This window comes from Clarias gariepinus, chromosome 13 (genome assembly GCF_024256425.1).
Source record: "Clarias gariepinus isolate MV-2021 ecotype Netherlands chromosome 13, CGAR_prim_01v2, whole genome shotgun sequence".
Lineage (NCBI taxonomy): Eukaryota > Metazoa > Chordata > Actinopteri > Siluriformes > Clariidae > Clarias > Clarias gariepinus.
The window spans coordinates 25,119,111-25,144,757 of NC_071112.1; the positions used below are offsets into that span (position 1 = coordinate 25,119,111).

Here is a 25,647-nt window from a genome sequence, read left to right on the forward strand (position 1 = left end):
TTCCAGTATGACAGCACTTCTGTGCACAATCCAAGGTCCATTTAGACAATTTGTCACGGTTATTGTGGAAGACCCTTAACAGATCCCAACCTCAACACCATACCACACACTGGAATGAATTTAAACGCTGACTACATGACAGACCTCCTCAGAAAACATCAATGTCTGATTTCAATAATGCTCTTGTGGCTGTACAAGAAGAAATCCCCACAGGCATGCTCCAAAATCTAGTGGAAAACAGAGAGATTATTATAGAAGGCAAGGGGAGGATTAAATCTGGAATGCAATGGTCAAAAAGCATGTATTCATGTTCTGGTCAGGTGTTCACCAAATTTTCGTCAGTAGTTTTGATGTAGTTCTATTTATACACACTTGGTAACTATTAAAACTGGTAGGACTAATAATAAAATAATAGTAATAATAGTAGTAGGGTGCCCTTAATTTATTATTAGTACAAATACTATTATTATAATAGCACTTTTTTGTCCCAAAAACTCTGGAACTTAATGCAGGTCATATGAATAGAGCTTTATGACCCAATCCCTTCCCAAGGAATGATGTTATTACTTTTCTAAGCAGTAAGATAGATGGTTTCCTCAAAATTTCACCTTTTCAGATTTGGACTAGACACCCATTTCTCCCTTGATTTTGCATACAATCCGGCGAATCTTCTATTAAACTGTTCAGCCGTGTCTCCTGAGCACTATGGAAAAAGAGTTGACCTCAGTAGAAAATGCACCATTTTCGAGTTATGAACCGAGCCAATCCCCTTTGATCGCATGTTTTTGATCCGATCAGAAAATTAAATGCATCTTATCGAACGGCTGAAGAAATTTCTAACTTTTTAATCTCGTAAATCCACATGAATTAATGACTTAAAAATTGTCTGAAAACTCACTACAGGGTCCTGACAGTGAGTCAGCAAAAGTTTTTAAAGCATTCAGCCTGGTCTCCTCTCTCGGACAATCCAATGGTTCCTGAAATACCGAGCTCAGGATTAGAGGACTGACTTCGTGATTCAAGTCAATGCAAGGGATCATTTTACTCTCTCTGGGTGTGAGAATGTAGAGAGGCCTGTTGTTATGGCAGCTGGGCTAAACCACATCCCTTTCACTTACACACACTCACTGGACTCAAATATAAATAATTTTATTTTGGGAAACGAAACATTGGGTACAAATGAGCCTTTTTTATTTACATGCACACGTGTGATTGTTTGCATTACTGTCAGTGAATTTTCCTAAATTAGTGAGAGGCCTACCATGAAGCACGTGTGTCTTTATGCTGCTGCGTTGTACAGGAAGCGTCTCAGGCTCTGCAATTGTTTCTCCAGGGAAGCAGAAACGTTGACCCTGATGGATTAAACTAACAAACGCACAATCCAACTAAAATGTATTATTCTCTTCTGTATGTTACCTAATATGTTACAACAGTTTGTTTGCCATGTCATTCACTGCAAAAAGAAGCTGTTCAGTTGTCTGATGTTTCATAGGATATGGTTAGTTTTGACTCAAGTGTTAAATGACAAGTGTACAGTTTGTTTTTTTTTTAAATAAAAAGCAATTCTGTTTTTTAGCTCTACTACTAAACAGCAGTAAAAACAATTCATATGGCAAAGAACGTGTTACTTCACTACAGCTCTAATTGATATGCTTTCACAGAGAGTGGGACCTTCATGAACGAGCACAGCAGCTGTTCAGAGAGCATGTACAGCCAGGATGGCCTGACCAGCGATGGCCTCCCCACACCTGCCAGCGAGCCACCCTCAGACGGTACTAGCCTTCTGTGCAGCAGCCTGGACCTTCACAGCAATGACTCTCCTGATCACGAGGTCTCTGTGTGTATAGAGCCACTCACTACTGAAACATTTTTAACGCAGAACCTTTCAGAGAAAATCCAGCTTGAGGACCAGGCGAACGGCGTGGGCCCCCAGATCAAAGGAGCAGATGCTGAGCCCTCGTCTCCTACATCCCTCTCTCTACAAGACATGGACTGTCAGGTTTACAGTGCCCCTGCAAAAGCTGTGGAAAACAGTGAGCAAAAAGCCAGCACACCAGACGTAGACATGCTGCTGGAGTGCACTTTCTCCTACATGCATGCAGCTAATGAGAAGCTTGACATGGAGGAGCCAACTGAGTCGCATAATCCAGATCTTCAGCCCAAAGATAATTCAGAAAGGAACATTGATTTGGATTTATCGTACTATTCTATTAGGCCACTTCCATATTCCCCAGAACCAGAGCCCGAGCCATCACCCTCTAGTGACGAGGAGGACATATACGCACACGGAGTGCCACCTAGTGCCAGCTTGGGGGATGGCCTTGGTAATGTGGGCCTTCAAAGTTCTACCATGAAGCAGACAGATCAGGAAGATGTGCGGCTCCATAAAACAGATCAGGTCAGTCTGAACTTTAATTTAACACATACTGAGTAAATTATTGTACTGTATTATGATGTCATTGGTTTTAGTAAAAAATCTATGGGCTCCAACTTCAGCTCAGGCCTGGCTTTGAAAGGAAGCTTGAGAGCGGAGATGTGTGATACCAGATGGTCTGATGTATACGTCATTCTTCTATATTATCAGTAGGGTTTTAACTTTTAAATATAATATCAGACTGATTGAGGGTTAAGTATGAACTATTTTTAGAAACTGCAGTCTTCTACAACAATCATGATGATCTTAAGGCTTTCCATGTTGGGCCATTTTTGGTAGCAGTGAGTTGCTTTATGGCTATGAGGGCATTAAGATTGGATCAAGCAGGTCAGGAGCGCAGATGAAGTCAGGATCATTGCTTTTTCAGGTGAATATGTAGCTTGAAAAAGAGAAATTGGGGAAAGAGAGAGAGAACTCATAACAGTTCAGAACTCAGCAAAAGTTAGCTATGATACCTATGAAATGAGAGCCAGAAGGTAAAACAGAAATGAGAATGTCCTTGGACTTAAAGTGTCCAGCCACTTCATTAACAATGACGGCATACAATACAGATGTCCCAAAATTGCCTGTTGTGTGTTGGCACCCTTGCCAGGACTGTACCTCACCTTGTGCCCAAATTCTCTTGGCATAGACTCCAGGCAACATCTGTCATCAAAATGTGAAACAATATGACCTCAGTGATTTTGACCATGGCATGGTTTTTGGTCACAGACAGGCTAGTAAAATCATGTATTTACAAGATGATTTATGAAAGGCCTACTTTTGTATATTTACAACCTAGAAGTTTCTGCATACGTTTGGAATGGTTACATCCTACAAAGATTTTATGTACACAAAAAGGACACTTCTGAGAGGAATGCAGTGGATATATTCATAGATTTACATGGTAAAATAACACAAATACTTATGTTGTGAGTTTTTTTTGTGAAGCTATGTGGCATGATGGCGAGGCAATTTTTGTTTGTTTATTTCTTAATAAATTTTTTTATATATATCGAAACTAACCATAAGTTAGGGATATTGTTATTTACATGAATGCTTTTCCTATTTGCTCTGAATTTTAATGCAATAAGTAAAAGTTACCTTTGATATTACTTATAATGTATGAGAAGAAACACCATTTATTAGTTTAAGAAAAACTTTATTTTAATAAAGACTTTATTGTCTCAAAAATGTAGACAATAACAGGGATAGCCCCAAATAACAAAAATTGACAGTGTAGCAGGTATTTTCACCATTTGCCGCAATGACAGCTTGACAGTGACGCCTCATGCTCCTCACTAACCTCATGATGTTCTGAGGCAATGCGTTCCACTCTTCCACACGTGCTACACGCAGTCCTGCCAGGTCACGTGGGGTTGAGGTACGATCATCCAGTCTCTGCTTCAACTGGTCCCAGACGTGCTCTATGGGGTTTAGGTCAGGGGACATTGATGGCCATACCATATGAGGCACTCCGACTTATTGCTACTAAGTCGAGCTGTGACAAATCCAACATGATGTGGTGGAGCATTATCATCCATGAACAGAAAGTTGGGGGTGTGCTGGCAGAACTGGAAGATGATGATGGGTTCTATGATGTCTCTGAGGTATGAACATGCATTGACTGAGCCATGTCCAATAAGCAAATAAGGGTTTGCAATAAGCAACCCCTGGGGACCATGGGGACCTCAGTGTATCACTTACCTCGCCTTCTCCAGCAACGCTGACGACAATCATTTCTGTGCACAGGACGGTTGACCACTGCTGCATTGTTCTTGTCACATTGTCTTGTGCCCACTGCAACCGTTCATGGCGGTGTCTTGGTGTCAGTGGCGTCACGTGCATTGTCAAGGCATTCAAGCCAAAGCGGTGAAGTCTGGAAACCCTAGTACCCCTCGCATCCCGTAAACGGGCTTGCAGCTGTGTGGCAGTTACATAACAATGTCTGAGTGCATAGGTCTTTAGGTACTGGTCATCGTTGTGATCTGTCACTCATGGGGCTCCACTCCTGGGTCTGTCATGAACTCTGCCAGTAGTTGCAAGTCTAGTCTAGATGCAAGTCTGCTGAAGACACACCAAGTTCATGAGCAACATCTGACTGCTTGCCACCGACCCGAAGGCGCGCCATGGCCAGGTGACGCTGCTTGTCCGCTAAGTGAAGTCGTGTGTTCATGGCTGTTTGAATGATGAACTTGGAATGACTTAGTGACAATACCAGCTTTTTATACCCACAGAATGTTGAAATTGATGCCACATTAAAAAAGGTTGTCTTTTGGTATTGGCCCCAATATAAGGCACACCTGTACACAATGAGACCATTACATGGAAAACACAAAATAAGGTGTGTCTATCACCCTAATACAATTGCTTCCCTATCACAAAAATGTCTGAAGTTAAACAAACACCGTATGTATGACATCCACTAAGTCTCTCACAATATCCCTAACTTATTGTGAGTAGTGTAATATAAAAACATGTATATTTCAGTCATTTTATACACGCCTCACATGGCTGCTGAACTTATTATATCTTGACCCATTTTATTTTTTTAATGTGGGAAGGTTTTTATTTGTAAAATAAATATTTACATGAAATACATGTTATTAAATACTGGCTATTAATAAACAGGTTAATCATCCAACCAGAACATTATCAGTAGATTAACTATGGAAAATAATTATTAGACTAATCAGCTTATAAAATTAAAACTATGAATTTATAAGATGAATTTATATCTAAAAATTTTAATACATAAAAAATTATTTTGGGTGCTAAACTAGTCTGCAAGTGGATCAGATATCCATCTGAATAGTGATAAACTTTAATCTAAAGTTTTAGATCTGTTCATTGAGAGACATCTTGTAGTCTTCCTGTTGATTTTGATCATGTTTTAAATGATTGTCACAGCTAAGATGTTATGTCTTCTTGGTGCAGTTGGCTGAGAGCTGGATGGGCTACACTGGGCCGGGCTGTGGCATTCTCAGCCTAGCAGTGACTGAGCGGCACATCTGGTGCCTGGATTTTAAAGGAGTCCTGTACTGTAGCAGCCTCACCAATGGCAGCCTGAGCTGGCAGAAATATGAAGAGAATATCCAGCAGGTGGCTTTGTCTCCTTCTGGTAAGCATTTACCATTCGCAGCTTTTGCTTTATGGAAGGGCTTATTTTTACTTTTTACAAGGAACTTGCTGTATAGGGACTGGACTTTGGGATTACTGCAGATGGTAACTAGAGAACTTGCATGGGGTCACTGTTTGGCTTCTTGGGTAATAGCATTTAATGAAAGTCATATAAATGCTTATCAAACAAAATATTATAAGGAAATAATGGAATTTCTTTATTATAATTCATGAAAATGTGAAACTTCAAAGTAAAACTAATATTAGTTAATATTATATAAAGAAATATTAAAATAGTATTGTGTGGTAAGAAATCATGCAAGATTTGTGGCTCCTGTTGTCTCCTTAGGCTCTTTGCTGTGGAAGGTGGAACAGAAGACAATGACAGCTTATGCCTGTGGTAAAGTGACCATTAAGGGGAAAAGGCACTGGTACAAAGCCCTGGATGAGACTTCCTTTGTGGCATTGAGTGATGACACAGCCTGGATCATTCGCACCAGCGGAGATCTTTATCTCCAGACCGGTGAGATGAAACGACTATTGAGTTGTACTTGAGTATGATCTCATGACTGAAAATATGTGTCTGTGTACCTGTGCAAATCATCCACTTCATTTAATGCTTCTCAAGCGGAAAATGTGGCATTAGCATGAAAATAGTTTTGTAAAGCTCTAGAATAGGTGTGTTGTGCTTGCTTTATATCCAATTAGACGGTGAGTTAAACATTGCACCAGAAACTACAGCATGTACACCAGAATAGTGATGGTCCATGAGTGGGTTTTCTCTGAGTTTTAAATTTATTGAGAGTCTGTATAGAATACAGTCCTAACAGAAAGGCAGGGTTTCCCACTGGTCTGAAATATACTTGCAGTGGAACGGGCCAGCATTACCTGCCAGCACGGAAGTGGTCTCCTACAAACTACAAAACGACACATTACTTTTTTCGGCAGTATGATGAACGAGTTTTACTTCTTCAATTAAAAAATGGGAAAAGAAACAAAGGCAAAGAAATAGCTTAGATTCATAATAATCATGAACGATTCATGATAACTTCTTTTTACTTGACATATCGAAAACCCATATGCAAAGTGTGATGTCTTAAGCCTCCATGTCTATACACACACACGACCAGGACTACCGTATAAGCAGTTTTTTTTTTTTTTTAAATCATTCCTTGACCAGTGCTGTGTTGCCGAACAGATCTGTGTTATTAATCTTCCTGAGTTATATAATGAAGGGCCTGTTCAACATGCACAGTCGTCGGAACGCCCTTCTTATTCTTTTTATGGCAGCTGGCATCCACTGCATTTACTGCCTACCAATCTCGTGCTAGAGCCGTGAACTGTCCGCTACTGGTTATATATACTTGGACAACGGTCAGTCTACTTGGATGGCCCACCCAAGCATACTCTGTGTGGGAAACACAGAAATGTATAACTTGATGTTTGAGGTAATTATTGGCACTGTGATAGTGCACGCAGAAATATATTAAAGTTGTTTTTGTTTGTTGTCAGGGGTTGGTGTGCTGTTTGAGCACACCAAGGTCATATTTAACTGATGACCAGTGAACAATCAAACAAAAACAACACAGGTTAAAAGTCTGCCCATTTAATCTATTTTGATTCTGACTTTTACTCCCACTCTTCCATTAAAAATGATCCCATTCTCTTGACCTGTGAGGGGTTGCTCAGTGGTTAAGGCATTGGACTACGGTTCGGAAAATCCCAGGTTCAAACCCCACAACCACCAAGTTGCCAATGTTGGGCCCTTGAGCAAGGCCCTTAACCCTCAACTGCTCAGATGTGTAATGGGGGAAAAAAAAATAAAAATGTAAGTCGCTCTGGATAAGAGCGTCTGCCAAATGCCTAAATGTAAATGTATATACTACACAGTGGGGCAAAAAACTATTTATAGTCAGCCAATTGTGCAAGTTCTCCCACTTTTTTTATCATAGGTATACCTCAACTATGAGAGATAAAATAAGAAAAAAAAACAGAAAATCACATTGTAGGATTTTTAAAGGATTTATTTGCAAATTATGGTGGAGAACTAGCATTTGGTCAATAACAAAATGTCATTATAATACGTTGTTATACAGTGGTGTGAAAAACTATTTGCCCCCTTCCTGATTTCTTATTCTTTTGCATATTTGTCACACAAAATGTTTCTGATCATCAAACACATTTAACTATTAGTCAAAGATAACATAATTGAACACAAAATGCAGTTTTTAAATGATGGTTATTATTATTTAGGGAGAAAAAAAATCCAAACCTACATGGCCCTGTGTGAAAAGGTAATTGCCCCCTGAACCTAATAACTGGTTGGGCCACCCATAGCAGCAATAACTGCAATCAAGCGTTTGCGATAACTTGCAACGAGTCTTTTACAGCGCTCTGGAGGAATTTTGGCCCACTCATCTTTGCAGAATTGTTGTAATTCAGCTTTATTTGAGGGTTTTCTAGCATAAACCGCCTTTTTAAGGTCATGCCACAACATCTTAATAGGATTCAGGTCAGGACTTTGACTAGGCCACTCCAAAGTCTTCATTTTGTTTTTCTTCAGCCATTCAGAGGTGGATTTGCTGGTGTGTTTTGGGTCATTGTCCTGCTGCAGCACCCAAGATCGCTTCAGCTTGAGTTGACGAACAGATGGCCGGACATTCTCCTTCAGGATTTTTTGGTAGACAGTAGAATTCATGGTTCCATCTATCACAGCAAGCCTTCCAGGTCCTAAAGCAGCAAAACAACCCCAGACCATCACACTACCACCACCATATTTTACTGTTGGTATGATGTTCTTTTTCTGAAATGCTGTGTTACTTTTACGCCAGATGTAACGAGACACGCACCTTCCAAAAAGTTCAACTTTTGTCTCGTCGGTCCACAAGGTATTTTCCCAAAAGTCTTGGCAATCATTGACATGTTTTTTAGCAAATTTGAGACGAGCCTTAATGTTCTTTTTGCTTAAAAGTGGTTTGCGCCTTGGAAATCTGCCATGCAGGCTGTTTTTGCCCAGTCTCTTTCTTATGGTGGAGTCGTGAACACTGACCTTAATTGAGGCAAGTGAGGCCTGCAGTTCTTTAGATGTTGTCCTGGGGTCTTTTGTGGCCTCTCGGATGAGTTGTCTCTGCGCTCTTGGGGTAATTTTGGTCGGCCGGCCACTCCTGGGACGATTCCCCACTGTTCCATGTTTTTGCCATTTGTGGATAATGGCTCTCACTGTGGTTCGCTGGAGTCCCAAAGCTTTAGAAATTGCTTTATAAACTTTACCAGACTGATAGATCTCAATTACTTTTGTTCTCATTTGTTCCTGAATTTCTTTGGATCTTGGCATGATGTCTAGCTTTTGAGATGCTTTTGGTCTACTTCTCTGTGTCAGGTAGCTCCTATTTAAGTGATTTCTTGATTGAAACAGGTGTGGCAGTAATCAGGCCTGGGGGTGACTACAGAAATTGAACTCAGGTGTGATAAACCACAGTTAAGTTATTTTTTAACAAGGGGGGCAATCACTTTTTCACACAGGGCTATGTAGATTTGGAGTTTTTTTTCTCCCTTAATAACATAAACCTTCATTTAAAAACTGCATTTTGTGTTCAATTATGTTATCTTTGACTAATAGTTAATGGTTTTTGATGAGCAGAAACATTTAAGTGTGACAAACATGCAAAAGAATAAGAAATCAGGAAGGGGGCAAATAGTTTTTCACACCACTGTATACCCTTTGTTGGCAATGACAGAGGTCAAACATTTTCTGAAAGTCTTCACAAGGTTTTCACACACTGTTGCTGGTATTTTGGCCCATTCCTCCATGCAGATCTCCTCTAGAGCAGTGATGTTTTGGGGCTGTCGCTGGGCAACACGTACTTTCAACTCCCTCTAAAGATTTTCTATGGGGTTGAGATCTGGAGCCTGGCTAGGCCACTCCAGGACCTTGAAATGCTTCTTACGAAGCCACTCCTTCGTTGCCCTGGTAGTGTGTTTGGGATAATTGTCATGATGAAAGAACCTGGCACATTTCATCTTCAATGCTCTTGCTGATTGATCCTTTCATCAGCAAGAGCATTGAAGATAAAACGTGGCTGGGTCTTTTTGGTTTTCACTCAAAAACTCACGATACATGGCGCCATTCATTCTTTCCTTTACACGGATCAGTCGTCCTGGCCCCTTTGCAAAAAAAACAGCCCCAAAGCATGATGTTTCCACCCCCATGCTTCACAGTAGGTATTGTGTTCTTTGGATGCAACTCAGTATTCTTTCTCCTCCAAACACGAAGTTCTATATTGGTTTCATCTGACCATATGACATTCTCAATCCTCTTCTGGATTATCCAAATGCTCTCTAGCAAACTTCAGACGGGCCTGGACATGTACTGGCTTAAGCAGGGGGACGCGTCTGGCACTGCAGGATTCGAGTCCCTGGCAGTGCAGTGTGTTACTGATGGTAGCCTTTGTTACTTTGGTCCCAGCTCTCTGTAGTTCATTCACTAGGTCCCCCCGTGTGGTTCTGGGATTTTTGCTCACAGTTCCTGTGATCATTTTGACCCCACAGGGTGAGATCTTGCATGGAGCCCCAGATCGAGGGAGATTATCAGTGGTCTTGTATGTCTTCCATTTTCTAATGGAAGACATTGGCCATAGTGGAGTTTGGAGTGTGACTGTTTGTGGTTATGGACAGGTGTCTTTTATACTGATAACAGATGCCATTAATACAGGTAACGAGTGAAGGACAGAGAAGCCTCTTAAAGAAAAAAGTTACAGGTCTGTGAGAGCCAAAAACCTTGCTTGTTTGTAGGTGACCAAATACTTATTTTCCACCATAATTTGCAAATAAATTCTTTAAAAATCCTACAGTGTGATTTTCCATCCTTTTTTTTCTTAGTTATACCTAGGATGAAACTTCCAGGCCTCTCTAATCTTTCTTAAGTGGGAGAACTTGCACAATTGGTGGCTATATATATATATGTGTGTGTGTGTGTGTGTGTGTATATGTATATATATAAAGGTTTGACTTCACGCCCCTCATGTATCCACTGTGCACGCAATCAGAGGTATTGACCATTAGATGGCAGTGTGTTCCTTTGTAAAATGCAAGTTCCATTGGAACTTAGAGTCCACTGAAAACTTTATTCATCCAAATTTAAACATGTAAACAGTTGGATATTTGTGTCTATGACTAGTCATGAACTAAAAGCAAGACGAAAGTCTCTGTTTTAGATTGCTTCACATGCTGCTGAGCAGTTGCTTGGGTTCAGTGCGAGTGTTGTGACAGTGTGCTTTACATAACTCTGCAGTGTGTAATCAAGCACAGCAGCTCGCAGCACAGCCATGCCAGCTGTCTCGTAGCTCTCTTTATGGAAATCCCCAGCAGTAGCTTTCTCCTCTGCTCTCCACATTGTTCCTGTGAATACACTGACTAGCTGGCAGAATGTCATCTTTTTCTCCTAACTCATCAGACATTTTGTGCTTTCATTCGTAAAAACACCACTTTCATTTGTTCTTACTTAATGTCATATGAGAGATTATAGAACAGTCCCTTTGGGATTTGAAGTGAAATGCTAGAAATTGAAAGCAAAAGCTGTGTAATGTAACTTGCTTTACAACGCCCTGCATGTGTCGCTACAGTATTCAGCTCTGCCTGCTTTTCTTGATGGGCGAGCGCAGAATGTATTGTTTTACATTTTATTGCACTTTGCCATATGAACAACCAGCCCATAAGAGATGTTAAGCTTTAGAAGAAAGAAGTTATAATATTATAAATTCTTTAAATGAATGATCTGTTTGCTGTCTTTATAGCACAAGGAGACAAAGATAAACACCATCACTGATAGCTATAGTCAAATTTTATTTTTTATTGTATAAATATTCTTTTTCTTACTGAATGTAGCATCTGTCACAATCCTCAAACAGTTCTTTGCCCTGCATTCTACATGACATCTCTGTTCTAACACGGCTTAATTGCTTTTTGAAATCATTGTAATTATGCCACCTTCTTTAAATCAGATCTCCCCAGTTGTTTGTCATTTTTCTCTGTACGCATTTCATTTCTAACGGATCAGACCTCTTTATTAATAGAGGCATATTAAAAAAATTTTTTTTTTTTAAATAAGGCCCTTTTATTGAACTGTATAATAAAAGTTTTATTGAAACTGTATAACTTACCCACTAAACAGGAATTTCCTGTAAAGATCCTTCAAGAAGATCCAAAATTTTCCAGATATACTTACTTTAAAAAAAAAACTATTTTCAAGAGAATGTTCATAAGCAATAGTTTCAAACAATCTAAAGAATAATATTTTAGGGCTGCTGACAAACATAAATATTTGGCTCCTAATCCCAAAATATTTAGGTGCTAATTCAAATTTTTGGGAGCTTAAATTTAACCCTTTTCATAATTTAATGTCTTTGATAACATTATCTGATAATGACTGAGATGTTTATTTTTCTTGTCATTTGTCGATCTTTCTTGAAAAACATTAGCTACATAGCTAGTCACCTACACACTGTCACATTTGTTAGTTAGCCTGGCACTCTGCAAATTTCAAAGGCTACTAAGAATAAAAAAGGAAAAAAAATATAATCAAAATTACAACCTAATTCGGTGTTAAATTAATTTTCTCTGTTGTTTTACTATATAATTCACGACCTGCTTGTCAGAATCCATGTATGCACATTCACTGTGGATGAGCAAGAGAGCACAGGGCCGCACATGATATTAGACCAATGTTATGTTCATTAACAAGAGCTTTTGCAGTGTTAACTTTTCAAATCAAAATTATCGGTCTGAGGGATGCACATAGCTACGTTTTTAAACAGTGTGTTTTTATTTTTTTTCCTTTAAACAATGGGTCCAACAATATATAATTGAGCTGATGTTACAGAAGATTTATCTACACCTCCTGATTTGAGAATTCTTGACCTTTTATCAGTATTAATTATCAGTGATTTTTTTTTTATATTTATGTTTTAATTAATATTCATGACTGTGAAAAAAAATTAGCAGTGAGTTGTAGCAGCAAAAGCAGTTATATAAAAAAAAGCAGAAATATACTGTATATACATACACACAGCGGAACTTCGGCATACTTCTAGGAGCCATTAAAAACTTGTTTGTCAGTGTAAAGCCAAACAACGGAGCAAGTTTATGAATTTACATTGGTGGTTTTTTGTTTGTTTGTTTGTTTTTTGCATTTTGTGCAAGATTTAGTGAAAACATAGCCCAATGGGTCCCATGGAAAGTTCTCAAGGACAGTTTCAGTCGATGAAGATTAACTATTTTCATCACTTTGTCCAAAAACTGAGGTAATTGTTCGCTGATTTGTGTCAGGTTTCTATTTTATTTTTGGTGGTATGATGGTAACTGAGGAAATAAACAAAAATTAATTCTTTGTATGGAGCAATATCATTGGCTGGAGACTGCAAGATTGACCAATCAAAAATACTGTTACATTTCATCAGCGTAAAAACACACTATTATGATTTTAGGTCAACACAATGACCTCGGAAGATAAGAGAGGAGGTTTCGTGGTGTTACTGCCAGCTGTACTTCAAAACTTGTGGGTATGCGTTGCAAAGGACAAACAATTGTTTTTTTTTATGTGTGAAATACATTAGAATACACATGAAAAATTATCACTGCATTTGAAAAATGTAAAACAGTTAACCAGTCTGCTGTTTAACTGTTTAAACTGTTAAATATATTCACAAGCAAACCCAGCCATGCAGTTCTCCTTCACCAAGCAGGCAGACACCGGAGAGCAAAAAGTCTATAACAGGATTAAAGAGCGCTGCAGTTATTATTTATTTATTTATTTAAATTTAAAATTTTATTTAATATTAGGCGCCTGGTGACGATTTCTGTCACTATCAGGAGCCCTGTATTTTGTATGCTTTGTAATCTGTTCCTGAATAAGTCACTGAGGATAGGACTTGGCATCTGCTGGCTTTCAGTACTAAAAGAATAACTTGTCCTCCTGCCATTTTAAGTACGTGTGCAGTATGGGAGCTTTTATTATAAAGAATAAAGTACACCATCAGAAGATATTGAAGTAGCAAATAAATAAACAAATAATATCCAATTAAATAAAAGCAGAATCTGAAAGGGACTTAACCTGTGTGTGTGGGTGTTTGTTTTAGGGCTGAGCATGGACCGGCCATGTGCACGCTCTGTGAAGGTGGATTGCCCGTGTCCGATGGCACAGATAGCAGCACGGGGCAGTGTGGTGTGGGCACTGAGTGAGCAGAGGGTTCTCTTCTACAGAGAAGGACTCAGCAGCTACTGTGCAGAGGGTGACCAATGGAAATACGACAAAGTCAGGTACCCTCACGCATCTCCAGACCTTTACCATAACTACTTCATCCTGAAGTGCTAATGTAGCTATAGTAATATGGTTTAACTCTATCATTTATTAGTGCATAGTGACTGCTGTTCTAGGCGATTTTGTCTATCTTGTAGTAAAATAGCAAAGCTGAGATTAACAGTGGATTAAAGGAAGTGACAATCATGACAAATGTACTGTTCTGTCATTTGTTTATGAAGATGCCGCAGATCTGATTACACATAGTTCAGAATGTACGCAGCTGATTATCTCTTGTACGTTTCTAAGTAAAAGGTGTCTGTCCTCTCACACACACAGCCAGCTTCCACTTAGGTTATAACCTAGCTCTTATCAAACCTAACCATGTGTTCCTATTCCAAAACCCTGGACATTATCACAACTTACAACAGAAATTGCTTCCTCACTTTGGGAGGCAGCGGCAGGCTTTTTCCACTGCATTTTTGTCCATTCAGTCATAAGAGCATTAGTGAGGTCAGACACTGGTAAGAAGGCCTGGGGTGCAAACAGAAACAGTTCATCATGAGTTTCAGTTCATCCCAAAGGTGGCGTTAAGACCGGGGCTTTGTGCAGACAACTCAAAATTTTTCCACACCAATCTTGGTAAACCATGACATTATGGACTCTAAGTTAAGTGGTCATAAAGAAACAGGCTTTAAATCCAGAGAGGGGAAACTTTAATGCCACAGCATACCAAGATGTTCTAGACAGTTGTGTGCTCCCAAATTTGTGGTAAAAGTTTGGGGAAGAACCACGTATGGATGTAATGTTCAGGTGTCCACAGACCTTTAGGCTATGTATTGAATTTGAATGAGGGTAAAATTAAGTGCGTCTGTCTAGTATAAAATTTCATGTAGATCGTCTTGCCATAAATATGCCAGTTAGCTTATGTGTGTGTGTGTGTGTGTGTGCAGTGAAACTCAACGCTTGGAGCCCATTTGCATTGCCCTGGGTGAAAACAACACGCTGTGGGCTCTGGACACCAGCGGTAGCCTTTGGTTTAGAACCGGGGTCACAGCTAAGACACCCCAGGGTGAAGACGAGCACTGGTGGCAGGTACATATGTGTAGCGCTGTTTTACATTCCAAACACCTTCTAGAGAAAGTCTGCCACCAGCTAATGCTTTTAAGCTATAAAAATGAAGCAATTTGTGTACGTCACTGTTTACGGCACTGTCTGTGCATTTCTGATCACACAGTGTATTTGTGAGTGAAGTGTATTCAGATTCTCATTGAATACACTATTTATGAACAGATCATGTCTTTACTGGAGTTGTGTTACTACTTTTAATACCTGGTACTGTACCTTAAACACCTTAAACACCTTAAACATTTCACAGTACTACTGTAATGTATAAATCCCAAACAAATGTATGTAAACCATATTTATTGTTTGCTAGTTTCAGGGCTTACATACCTGATCTCCTGTTATAGGTGAGCATCACAGATTATGTAGTGTTCGAGCAGGGCGGCCTCTTCCAGACCCTAATCCAGGCGACGCAGAGCGTCGCCACTGCCACCAAGGCCCCTGTGGAGCGGGTTGCCGAGCGCTTGCGTGTGGCCTTCCTCTGGCAGCAGTCTCAGTGTCACCTCAGTCTGGTCAGTGCCAACCACAGCGGCGTGTGGATTGCCTCAGGTCGCAACGACTTCCATGTGGCCAAGGGAAGCCTCATTGGTGCGATTAATTTTTATAATTTCTTTTTACATAATACAGCATTTAACATATTTTATTTGTAAGTTGTTTCAGTGCTCAGTATGGTGTTAGAGGTGCGAAATGCACAAATCAGCAGGGCAGGATCAATACAAGTCTTTTATAATTCAACAAAACTGTAGCTTAGGACATCTTTTTTTTTTTGGTGTGGCTTCTGTGTGTTTAAGTTTTTTTGTTTGTTTTTTTCCTTCAGGGACATTTTGGAGAGCTATTGCACCCAGAGGGCTAGCGTCTGCTACTAAGTGGGCATTTGTGTTTTGTTCAGCAGTTCCTGCCAAAGAAGGTATGTGCATATTTCCTTGTGATAAATGGCATCCAAAAACCTGACCTACAACATTTTTCACTTCGAACATATAACTTTTAACATTCATATAGGTGGAAGATTTTCAAATTCACTGGTGGTTTTTCTTCACCACCGCTTATTTCATGCTGTTTGTATATGTGCCTTTTTTCAATAGGAGATCATAATCAGAGACATAATCAGATTTTTTTTTTACTTTTTTAGTCATATACCAGTAGCAATAATGTTAAATTTTTTTTTTTTTTTCTGGCATCACCATTAAATGCATGAATTCGGATAAAATGTTATGTTACCCTTCCACAAACAATTATTTGCTGCTGACAGAACTGGTGTACCTTAGGCACAGGCACACTTTTTAAATTCATAACACACATTTTCTAGGGAATTTAGGTCAGGGTTTTATGATGACCACTGCAATGATTTTACTTTGTTGTCTTTTTGGTTATATGCTTAGGACCAGTGTTTTGCTAGAAGACCCAAATGTAACCAAGTAATGTCCAAATATTTTTCTGTTTGTATATTGTTTGTACATTTGCTTGTGGAACTGAACCCACAATGTTTGGAGTGTGGAACTGATATTTTTTATTATTTTTTATGCTTCTGTGGTGTCAAGGACAAAATATATGTGCACTCCTAATTAACTATAAAAAATTTTAATTGAAATCTTCTAATTATGAGACTAACCAATCAGAAGCCTCTGATAATCATTACATCGATTTTTTTTAGGACGTTCTGTTCATTTCTTGGGATGTATGTGGATGTCGGGTAATGGACAGTGAACAGTATCTGTGGTTGAGTTAAACGCAATAGACTGTAGATGACACAGAAAGATACAGTGTATGATACAGTGATTTCACACGATAGTCTCTTGCTTGGATCCATGTATGCTTTACTCCAAAAATTCAGTACATAATGTAAACACTTCATATCGTGCTTGAGCACAGATCAGTACAACATGTTCAAGGTCACTTGAAAAGGTGGTCTTAGGCATTGTACAACATTCAGAAATAAACCGGTGTTTAGAACATGATCAGTGCCGTCTGTCTCCTCCAAAATATCCACATGTAGGCAGCATGCATCAATGTCATTCTCTTAAGCCTTCTTTGATAAAGTAGCATGCACGTGAGAGGTCCACTCTCGACCTTTGTTCTAAAATATCAATAGTGCACAGTTTGACGGCCTTGTACTCTTCTTCTTTTTGTGTGTATTGGTGGGTCACAAACCAACTAGGTGCATACTGCCTTCTACTGTATTGGAGAGTGTAAACATGCAAGTGTATTCTGGTACAAAAAATTCTGGTCTTATTAATTTGAAAGCCTTTTCCCTGTTTTAAAATGACCTATGATGTGGAAATGTTTGAATTGACCTGGTAAAAAATGTAAGGCAACATGACATGTATGGAGGCATAAAAATGGAGATGAAATATTTCATGTGTATCTAAACCTTTTTGGTTTAATGACTTCTACAAACAGTTACCATAGTAAAATGCATAAAATATAATTTTACAACCAAAGACTACTTCTGGAGCTGTAGTGCAGGAATAAACACCACGTACATAGTTGTTCAGTTGAGTTCTGGTTACTATAGAGGCCATAACTTGTGATTTATCTTATTTTCATGCTCATGCCCTGTGTATGACACACTGCCATTCCGCAGGAGCCCATTCCCATCAGGATAGACATTTTATCATAGAATAAATGGGAGCAATTATAATACATTTTGAATGTATTGTTTTGCGTTGCATAATGGAGACTTGTTTTCCTTTAATTGGGCATCTAATTGTTATTTTTAATTGTATATTTTCTCTCTATAGGAAGCTTTCTTTGGCTGGGTCAGAGCAGAAAGGACTTGTTCTGCATTTGGGACCAGGACCTCCAGATGCGCCCCCTCACTGTCCAGTTGCCCGCAGATGTCGAGATTGTGCAGCTGTCCGCCTGCCGAGATGCTGTGTGGGGGCTGGACCAGCACGGCCGTGTCCACATTCGTACACTCACTGCCAACTGCCCCACAGGCTTCCACTGGACACTTCTTGATCTCAGCCAGCTTGGTATGCACACTTATCCACCCCCTGTAAAGGTTAGCGTCAGTGGATCACATGCAAGGCAAATTTAGACTAGTGGAATGCCAAGCAGCTGTGTCTGTACAAGAGTCATTAAAGCTTTCCTGGTTTATTCAGTTCTAGGCTTGTTGTCAAGATGACGGCAACGGTTGATTACCATGGTGACTTGGGTCACTGTTCAGGATTAATAGAATAGAGGAAATAGCATTAATAAATCTGCTTGGAACTAGCTAAATGGATTACATTTTAGACATTTACTGCAGTGATTCAGCAGTCCGATTTGGAACTAATTTCATTCACCAGTCACAAAATGACATTCTTGGAGCGTTTTTTGGCACTTCCAAGCTTTAGAAATGTAATCAGAAATTTAAAACCCATGTCTTCATTTTATTAGCTATTTTTCTTTGCATCTAGCACTGTCTACAGCTTTTAAAGGAGAATTGCATGTCCAAACCCATCTTTTGGCTTTTGTAGTGAATTACCTGGTGCTTTATTGTTGCTTGAAAGTTGGGAGTGGACATTTAGCACCCACTCCTAGCTGTGCAGCATGTTTTGTGGCAAAGCAAGCCCCTTTTTTGACACATCCTTTAGGCTAGGTTGTTTGTCACAAGGCAACATATGTGAAATATTCCCTTCTGCATAGACCTTCTGCAGTTTCCATGTCGAGTGTGGACTGCAGTGCACAGCTAATCAAATTTTTTGTTTATAATTTTAAATAGTTTCTTCCAATTATCTAACAGTATTAAAGTGTGGTTGTAGAATGAGTACATATCTGATTCCCTTATTAGTGCAGTGCTAGGTGGGATTCCACGTCACTAATGCGCTTAGACGGCGAGTGCCGGTTTCGTATATCCAGAGGATCTGCTGTTGTTTATATTTTTGTATGAGCAGATGGTACTTGCATAACACACCAATATGTCCTTTGGCCAAAGCATCGGAGCTCAAGGCCGAGAAGGAGCAAAGAAATTCTGCTTGTGAATATTGGATCACCAAACAAACAGCAACAATAGATCAGTCCATTTCATTATTTGTGGGTAGCAGTAGGAGAAGTGGTAAGACTTTGCAAGGGTTAAGACTCAGAGCGCTCCTATCTTGGCTTAAAAAGTCCTAGCTGAGAGTCCTAGACTAAAAGTGATTTAGGAAACTTATCAGAGCAACTCTGAGTAAGGAAATGACAAAAACCTTTATCTTAGTGAGGTGGTGTGGTTGACCCTGTTATTAGGGATGACGCAGCAATTCAAGGTCTGATTGGTTGATAAAAAAAATTTGTAAAGGTCTTGAACTGCGCTCTTTGTGAAAATAGAATATATGATGATATAGACAAATAAAGAAGACAGTGAAATCATAATTTTACATATAAAGAAATTGTATAATCATGAATGCAGGCCACTTTATGCAAAGTTTCTTTTTAAGCTAAATATCTTAAAGTTAATAAAATGCCAAATGTTGAAAATGTGTTTAATTTTAAAGCAACCAATTTCCATATAGTAGTTACTTTATTTAAGTTCTTACATTTATTTACCATACTGATTTTATTACTTGTAATCCATTTCAGATTGATGGGAGCAAAATGACTTACCTTTTACCAGTTTACATGCAGGGCAGTTTTGATTTGCACTTTTGGATCAATCCAAGAGAGATGGAAGGGAGTAAAAGAACAAGAAAACCAAATTGGACTGGAGGGCAGTGTTTACATTTTGTGTTTGGAGAATATTTCTTCTTTCAGCCATTTTGTCCTCTGCTATAGAAACTCTTAAGCCTCTTAAAAGTCCTCCTCTCTACTCTTAACAATTTTTACTTTAGGAGTTGTTTTAGGTCAAAGATGTTTTGTGAATTATTTTTATCTTTACTTAAAGATTTGGTTCTAAATTTAAAAGGAAATTTTAAGAAAATGTCACAATTCTAAGAATTTTCTAAGAATTTTATTATTAGAAGCAACTTTTAGGCTTAAGAAGCTTTGTGAATACAGGCTCAGGAGGGCAGGGATCAAACCCAAGGGCAAGCCCAAGCTGCCACTGTTTGGCCCTTTAACCCTCTCTGGTCAAAGGGGACAATTTTGAGAGCATGTGACCTCTGAACCCAGCTTCCGAACAAGCTGAGATATCCAAAGAAAATAATTTCATTCTACTGTAACGTATATATGTAAAAATATTGGCTTTTGGTTTTATTCCTACTCCAAACTTCGAAACACTGAAAACACACCTTAATCCAGGGGTCTGTAGTCTTATCTGCAAAGTGGAAAAGAAAGTGTAACTGATTAATCAAGTTAAATCAGGTATGGCTTCTGTTTTGTTGGAATGCAGTCCTGCAGCCACACCAGCCCTTTGTTAATAAGATTGAAGCCCACTGACTTAATCTTTTCAGATGACTAAAATAAATGGAGTTTCACTAGTGATTTTCCACATCATTTGCAACAATTCACACACTTGCAATATGGTCTATTTACTTGCTCCGAGACTAACCAATGTGTGTGTGCAAAAGAATATTCCTTGGTAAGTTGCTGATGTTATTAGAATTCACAACCATTGTAAAGTAAATAAAGGATACAATTGGTGAAGGGGGGGGTCATTAGAAACCGCTCATGTTAAACTCAGTTGAACAACTTATTTTATGACAACTGCATTCACCTTTATTAGACTAGACAGTAAACTTAAAATCAGATTTAAATCCTAGTTACCCCAGGTTAGATAATATCCTGCTGTATGTGGTGTTTGTTTACAGGCTGTGAGTGTTTCAGTGTGTCGTACTGTGAAAATGGTGGGGGTGCAAATAGACAGAGTCATGTGATGGAGGCAGCTGTATCTTTGCCTGTTTTGGATGTGGCTGCATAGCAGGGTGAAAGCTGAGCTCGGCACAGCTCGAAGGCAGAGGCTCAATTTTAGACTGCAGAAACTGTTATGGTACAGAGTTTGCTCTGCTTTAAGTATACAGTTTAGTCCAAAGATCAGAGGCTAACACCAAGTGTTATTTTATAAAAACCAAAAACGAGTACAGCACTTTGTATTCAGTTTTTCAAGAATTTAATATTTAACTTCTTTAGCTGTTTGATTATTTCTCGTATTAAAAAAATCAGTAGGTTTCCAATAGTTATAGATATGCCAATAGTATATGCAACAGTTTAACTTTCTTTAAGTTGATAGTTGTGAAATACTGTTAAAGAAATATGCAGTTTGTGATAATAAGTTAAATACACATCCTAAATAAAAAGACCATGAGCTATGCCTTATTAAGTGCAGGCTTTGTCTGATAGTTCAATTATGATAAGTATGATTTAAAAAATTTTCTCCGTCAGCATAAATGCTCTTTATTTTGTGGAAATAAGTATAATAACATGGTATGAACCTCTAACAATTTTAATGAGATCATTATAGAAACAAAATACACTTGTGCTTATGTCATAAAGGAACATTAACCAATTCTCTCAACAGTCGAGCACTAATGAGAGCAACAACAGTATTTTAAAGGTCACTATGATCACATGCTTTCTGCTTATTCATGATTTCTTTTTTTTCCCCCCCAACTCCAGCTGAACTGCATTACTTTTATTGATCCAGTAGATAGCATGTCCAGGTTTGCGTTAGGTTTGTTAAACATGCCGTACCCTCTTAAAGCAGAATGTGATGACGTTAGAATTTCAGGGACACATTGCAGTGTTAGCCAGTCACATTCTTTGTTTTAATCTATATGGAACTCGGTTCTTGCTGTATTGATTTTTTTTTTTTTTTTGTGCAAGCAAAGAATGACCAGAGGAGATTCTAGATGTGCTTTAAGATTTGTGACGTAGACCTGCATACAGTATAATCATATCTCAGTATGACAAGAGTCACTATCTTTTTCTGAGAAAGACGAGCCAGCACAATACACTAAGTACAGTTTAACTGTCATACAGATGGGGCCTTTGAGATTAACCATACGTTCAAATCAAGCCATTTTAATGCTCCTGAGCTTAACTTTCATTATAAATCACCATGTTCTTAGAAGGTATGTCTGGACAGATGTAAGCTTTAGGAGATTTACGTCACATCGTGTGACTCTGGTGGCTAATTATTACATTTGCCATTAATCTGCACAGCATAAAGTGAAAAAAAAAATTTTTTTTGTTCGTTTTTTTTTCTGATTTGGATAATTAGTATGGATGGCTCTATTGATTACTTAATACACATGCTGTGGCAGTAATTCAAGCTTTAGAGGTAAGTTTCTACAAGTTTGTGCATATCAAGATTTGGCCCATTCTTAGTGGCAGAACTTCTGAAACCCAAATCAAATTGAATAAGGACATCTGTGAACTGGTATTTTTAGGTCCCTCGAATCCCACAAATGTTTTGAGGGATTCTAGGCCTCTGGACACTCAATGAGAGCAAAGCCACAAATGCACTGTTTTACTGAATGGTTCAAATCTTTTCATAATGAGATGTGATCCTTTGTAGTCCAAACCTGACATTGGTAGTAATATAGGGTAGGTTGCTTTTATGGACCTCTATGTATTTTAGTGCATTCATCCTTCTCTCAATCCCTTACTCAATCCTACCTATAATTCTGGTCTCCCTGCCACTGAAAGCCATCTACATACTATGCTTTACTGTAGGGATGTAGGGCACATTTTGACCCCAAAATCACATTGCTTCAGATCATTATCAGTCTAAATGCTTGGAGTTCACCTTAAATGGTTTAATATTGGCTAAGTAGGTTAGATTTTTTTTTTTTTTACTCATGCTCTTAGAGTCCTTGATGGGCGTACTATATTAAAAGTGGCTTGATTTTGCCAGTATTTTGTAGAAGCTGGAGTCTAAATAATGGGGTGTTTCTGAGATGTTTGTCCTGTTGGGGTGGCCTATGGGTCAAGGTGACCAGTTCTAGACTTTTCCCATTTTACAATAATAGAGCCCACACTGCCAATGTGGAACACAGAAACCTTTGGTTTTATAAATGGTATTATATCCTCACCCAGTGCTATGTTTTGACAAATTTTAATCTACAGAGGGCCTTGAGTTTTAGAGTTCATGACTTGAATTGACGTTATAGTTTGAAAGTCACAGTGGATTTTGGAATTTTGTTCACACAGATTTGTCCATTTCCTAATCGTGTTTAATCCATTGAATTTCCCATGAGTGGATTCCAGTCAAATTATAGATACAGTGGGGGAAATAAGTATTTGATCTGCTACAGATTTTCTAAGTTTGCCCACTTACAAAGAAATGAAGGGTCTATAAGTTTTATTATAGGTTTATGGTAAAGGATTAAGACAGAATATCAACCAAAAATAAAAAAAAAAGCACATGATAGAAATGTTATGAATTAAGTTGCATTTCAATGAGGGAAATAAGTATTTGATCCCCAAGCAAAACATAACTTAGTACTAAGTAGAGAAACCATTGCTGGAAGGCACAGTGGGAAGACGTTTCTTGTTGTTGTTTACCAGATTTGCTGGGGATGCATTTTGATCCACTATTCTTTACAGATTTTCTCTAAATTTTTAAGGTTTCTTGTCTGTTGCTTGGCAACTCAAAGTTATAGCCCTCCGTGAAGACTGGCTAGACCACTCCGTGATCTTAATGTGCTTATTCTTGAGTCACTCCTTAGTTGCCTTGGCAGTATGTTTGGGGTCATTTTCATGCTGGAAGACCCATCCACAACCCATCTTCAGGAGGTTCTCATCCAAAATTTTACAACACATGGCCTCATCCATTGGCCCCCCAGTGCAGCAAAGTCAATTTGTACCTTTAGCAGATAAACAGCCCTAAATCATAATGTTTCCACCTACGTGTTTGACTGTAGGGATGGTGGTGTTCTTAGTGTCATAGTCAGCATTTTTCTTGCTCCGAAAACAGCAAGTCGAGTTGATGACAAAGAGCTCAATTTTGGTCTCATCTGACCACAGCAGTTTATCCCAATCTTTCTCTGTTCATTGGCAAACCTCACACGGGTCTGTACATGTGTCTTCTTGAGCAGGGGAAGCTTTGCTGCGCTGAAGGATTTCAATCCATGCATGCTTATTGTGTTACCAATGGTTTGTTTGGTGACTGTGCTCCCAACTGCCTTGAGATCATTCACAAGCTCCTCCCATGTAGTCCTGGGCTGGTCCCTCATTTTTGTCATGAGTCAATACTTTGTAGAACCACCTTTTGCTGCAATTACAGCTGCCAGTCTTTAAGGGTATGTCTCTACCAGCTTTGCACATCTAGAGACTGAAATCCTTGCCCATTCTTCTTTGCAAAACAGCTCCAGCTCAGTCAGATTAGATGGACAGCGTTTGTGAACAGCAGTTTTCAGATCTTGCCACAGATTCTCGATTGGATTTAGATCTGGACTGGTCTTTTGAAGACTCCAAAAGGTTTTCTTCCAAGATTGCCCTGTATTTGGCTCCATCCATCTTCCCATCAACTCTAACCAGCTTCCCTGTCCCTGCTGAAGAGAAGCACCCCCAGAGCATGATGCTGCCGCCACCATATTTGACAGTGGGGATGGTGTGTTCAGAGTGATGTGCAGTGTTAGTTTTCCGCCACACATAGCGTTTTGCATTTTGGCCAGAAAGTTCCATTTTGGTCTCATCTGACCAGAGCACCTTCTTCCACATGTTTGCTGTGTCCCCCACATGGCTTGTGGCAAATTGCAAACGGGACTTCTTATGGTTTTCTGTTAACAATGGCTTTCTTCTTGCCACTCTTCCATAAAGGCCAACTTTGTGCAGTGCATGACTAATAGTTGTCCTATGGACAGATTTTTCCACCTGAGCTGTAAATCTCTGCAGCTCGTCCAGAGTCACCATGGGCCTCTTGGCTGCATTTCTGATCAGCGCTCTCCTTGTTTGGCCTGTGAGTTTAGGTGGGCGGCCTTGTCTTGGTAGGTTTACAGTTGTGCCATACTCCTTCCATTTCTAAATGATCGCTTGAACAGTGCTCTGTGGGATGTTCAAGGCTTTGGAAATCTTTTTGTAGCCTAAGCCTGCTTTAAATTTCTCAATAACTTTATCCCTGGCCTGTCTGGTGTGTTTTTTGGACTTCATGGTGTTGTTGCCCCCAATATTCTCTTAGACAACCTTTGTTGCCATCAAAGAGCAGCTGCATTTGTACTGACATTAGATTACACACAGGTGCACTCTATTTAGTCATTAGCCCTCTTCGGGCAATGTCTATGGGCAACTGACTGCACTCAGACCAAAGGGGGCGCACACCCCACTTTGCAATTATTTATTTGTAAAAAATGTTTGGAATCATGTATGATTTCCAGCCTTGTGCAGGTCTAAAATCTTGTTCCTGACTTGCTTTGACAGCTCTTTGGTCTTGCCAATGTTGGTGAGGTTTGAATGGAAGATAGAGATTTTGTGGACAGGTGGCTTTTATACACATATAAACATATATAAACACATGTTGTTAGGAGCACCTTCTTAAATTAATGTGTGTACCACAAGAGCACATAACCAGTTTGTGAGAGGCAGAGTTATTGTTGGTTGGTAGGGGATCAAATACTTATTTCCCTCATTGAAATGCAACTTCAATTCAAACAATTCATAACACTTGTATCGTGCTTTTTCTGGATTTTGGTTGATAGTCTGCCTCAATCCTTTACCATAAACCTATAATAAAAATTAAAGACTCTTAATTTCTTTGTAAGTGGGCAAACCTAGAAAATCTGTAGGGGATCAAATACTTATTTCCCCCACTGTACGTATTTAAGTTAGTAAAAGCAAACAGGAGTAAGTTAATAAAAGCAAA

General features: G+C 39.1%; 1 protein-coding gene across 4 annotated transcripts in view; it reads left to right on the forward strand.

Annotated features, from left to right (window-relative positions):
* Positions 1-25,647, forward strand: part of tecpr2 (tectonin beta-propeller repeat containing 2) — a 45,145-nt gene that overhangs the window by 11,090 nt on the left and 8,408 nt on the right. For all 4 annotated transcript variants that reach the window (XM_053510049.1, XM_053510050.1, XM_053510051.1 and 1 more), the window contains exons 9-16: positions 1,662-2,398; positions 5,351-5,534; positions 5,883-6,056; positions 13,666-13,846; positions 14,780-14,921; positions 15,299-15,539; positions 15,769-15,858; positions 17,690-17,923. In XM_053510049.1, coding sequence (XP_053366024.1) covers positions 1,662-2,398; positions 5,351-5,534; positions 5,883-6,056; positions 13,666-13,846; positions 14,780-14,921; positions 15,299-15,539; positions 15,769-15,858; positions 17,690-17,923 — 1,983 coding nt within the window. The remainder of the gene's footprint in view (positions 1-1,661; positions 2,399-5,350; positions 5,535-5,882; positions 6,057-13,665; positions 13,847-14,779; positions 14,922-15,298; positions 15,540-15,768; positions 15,859-17,689; positions 17,924-25,647) is intronic.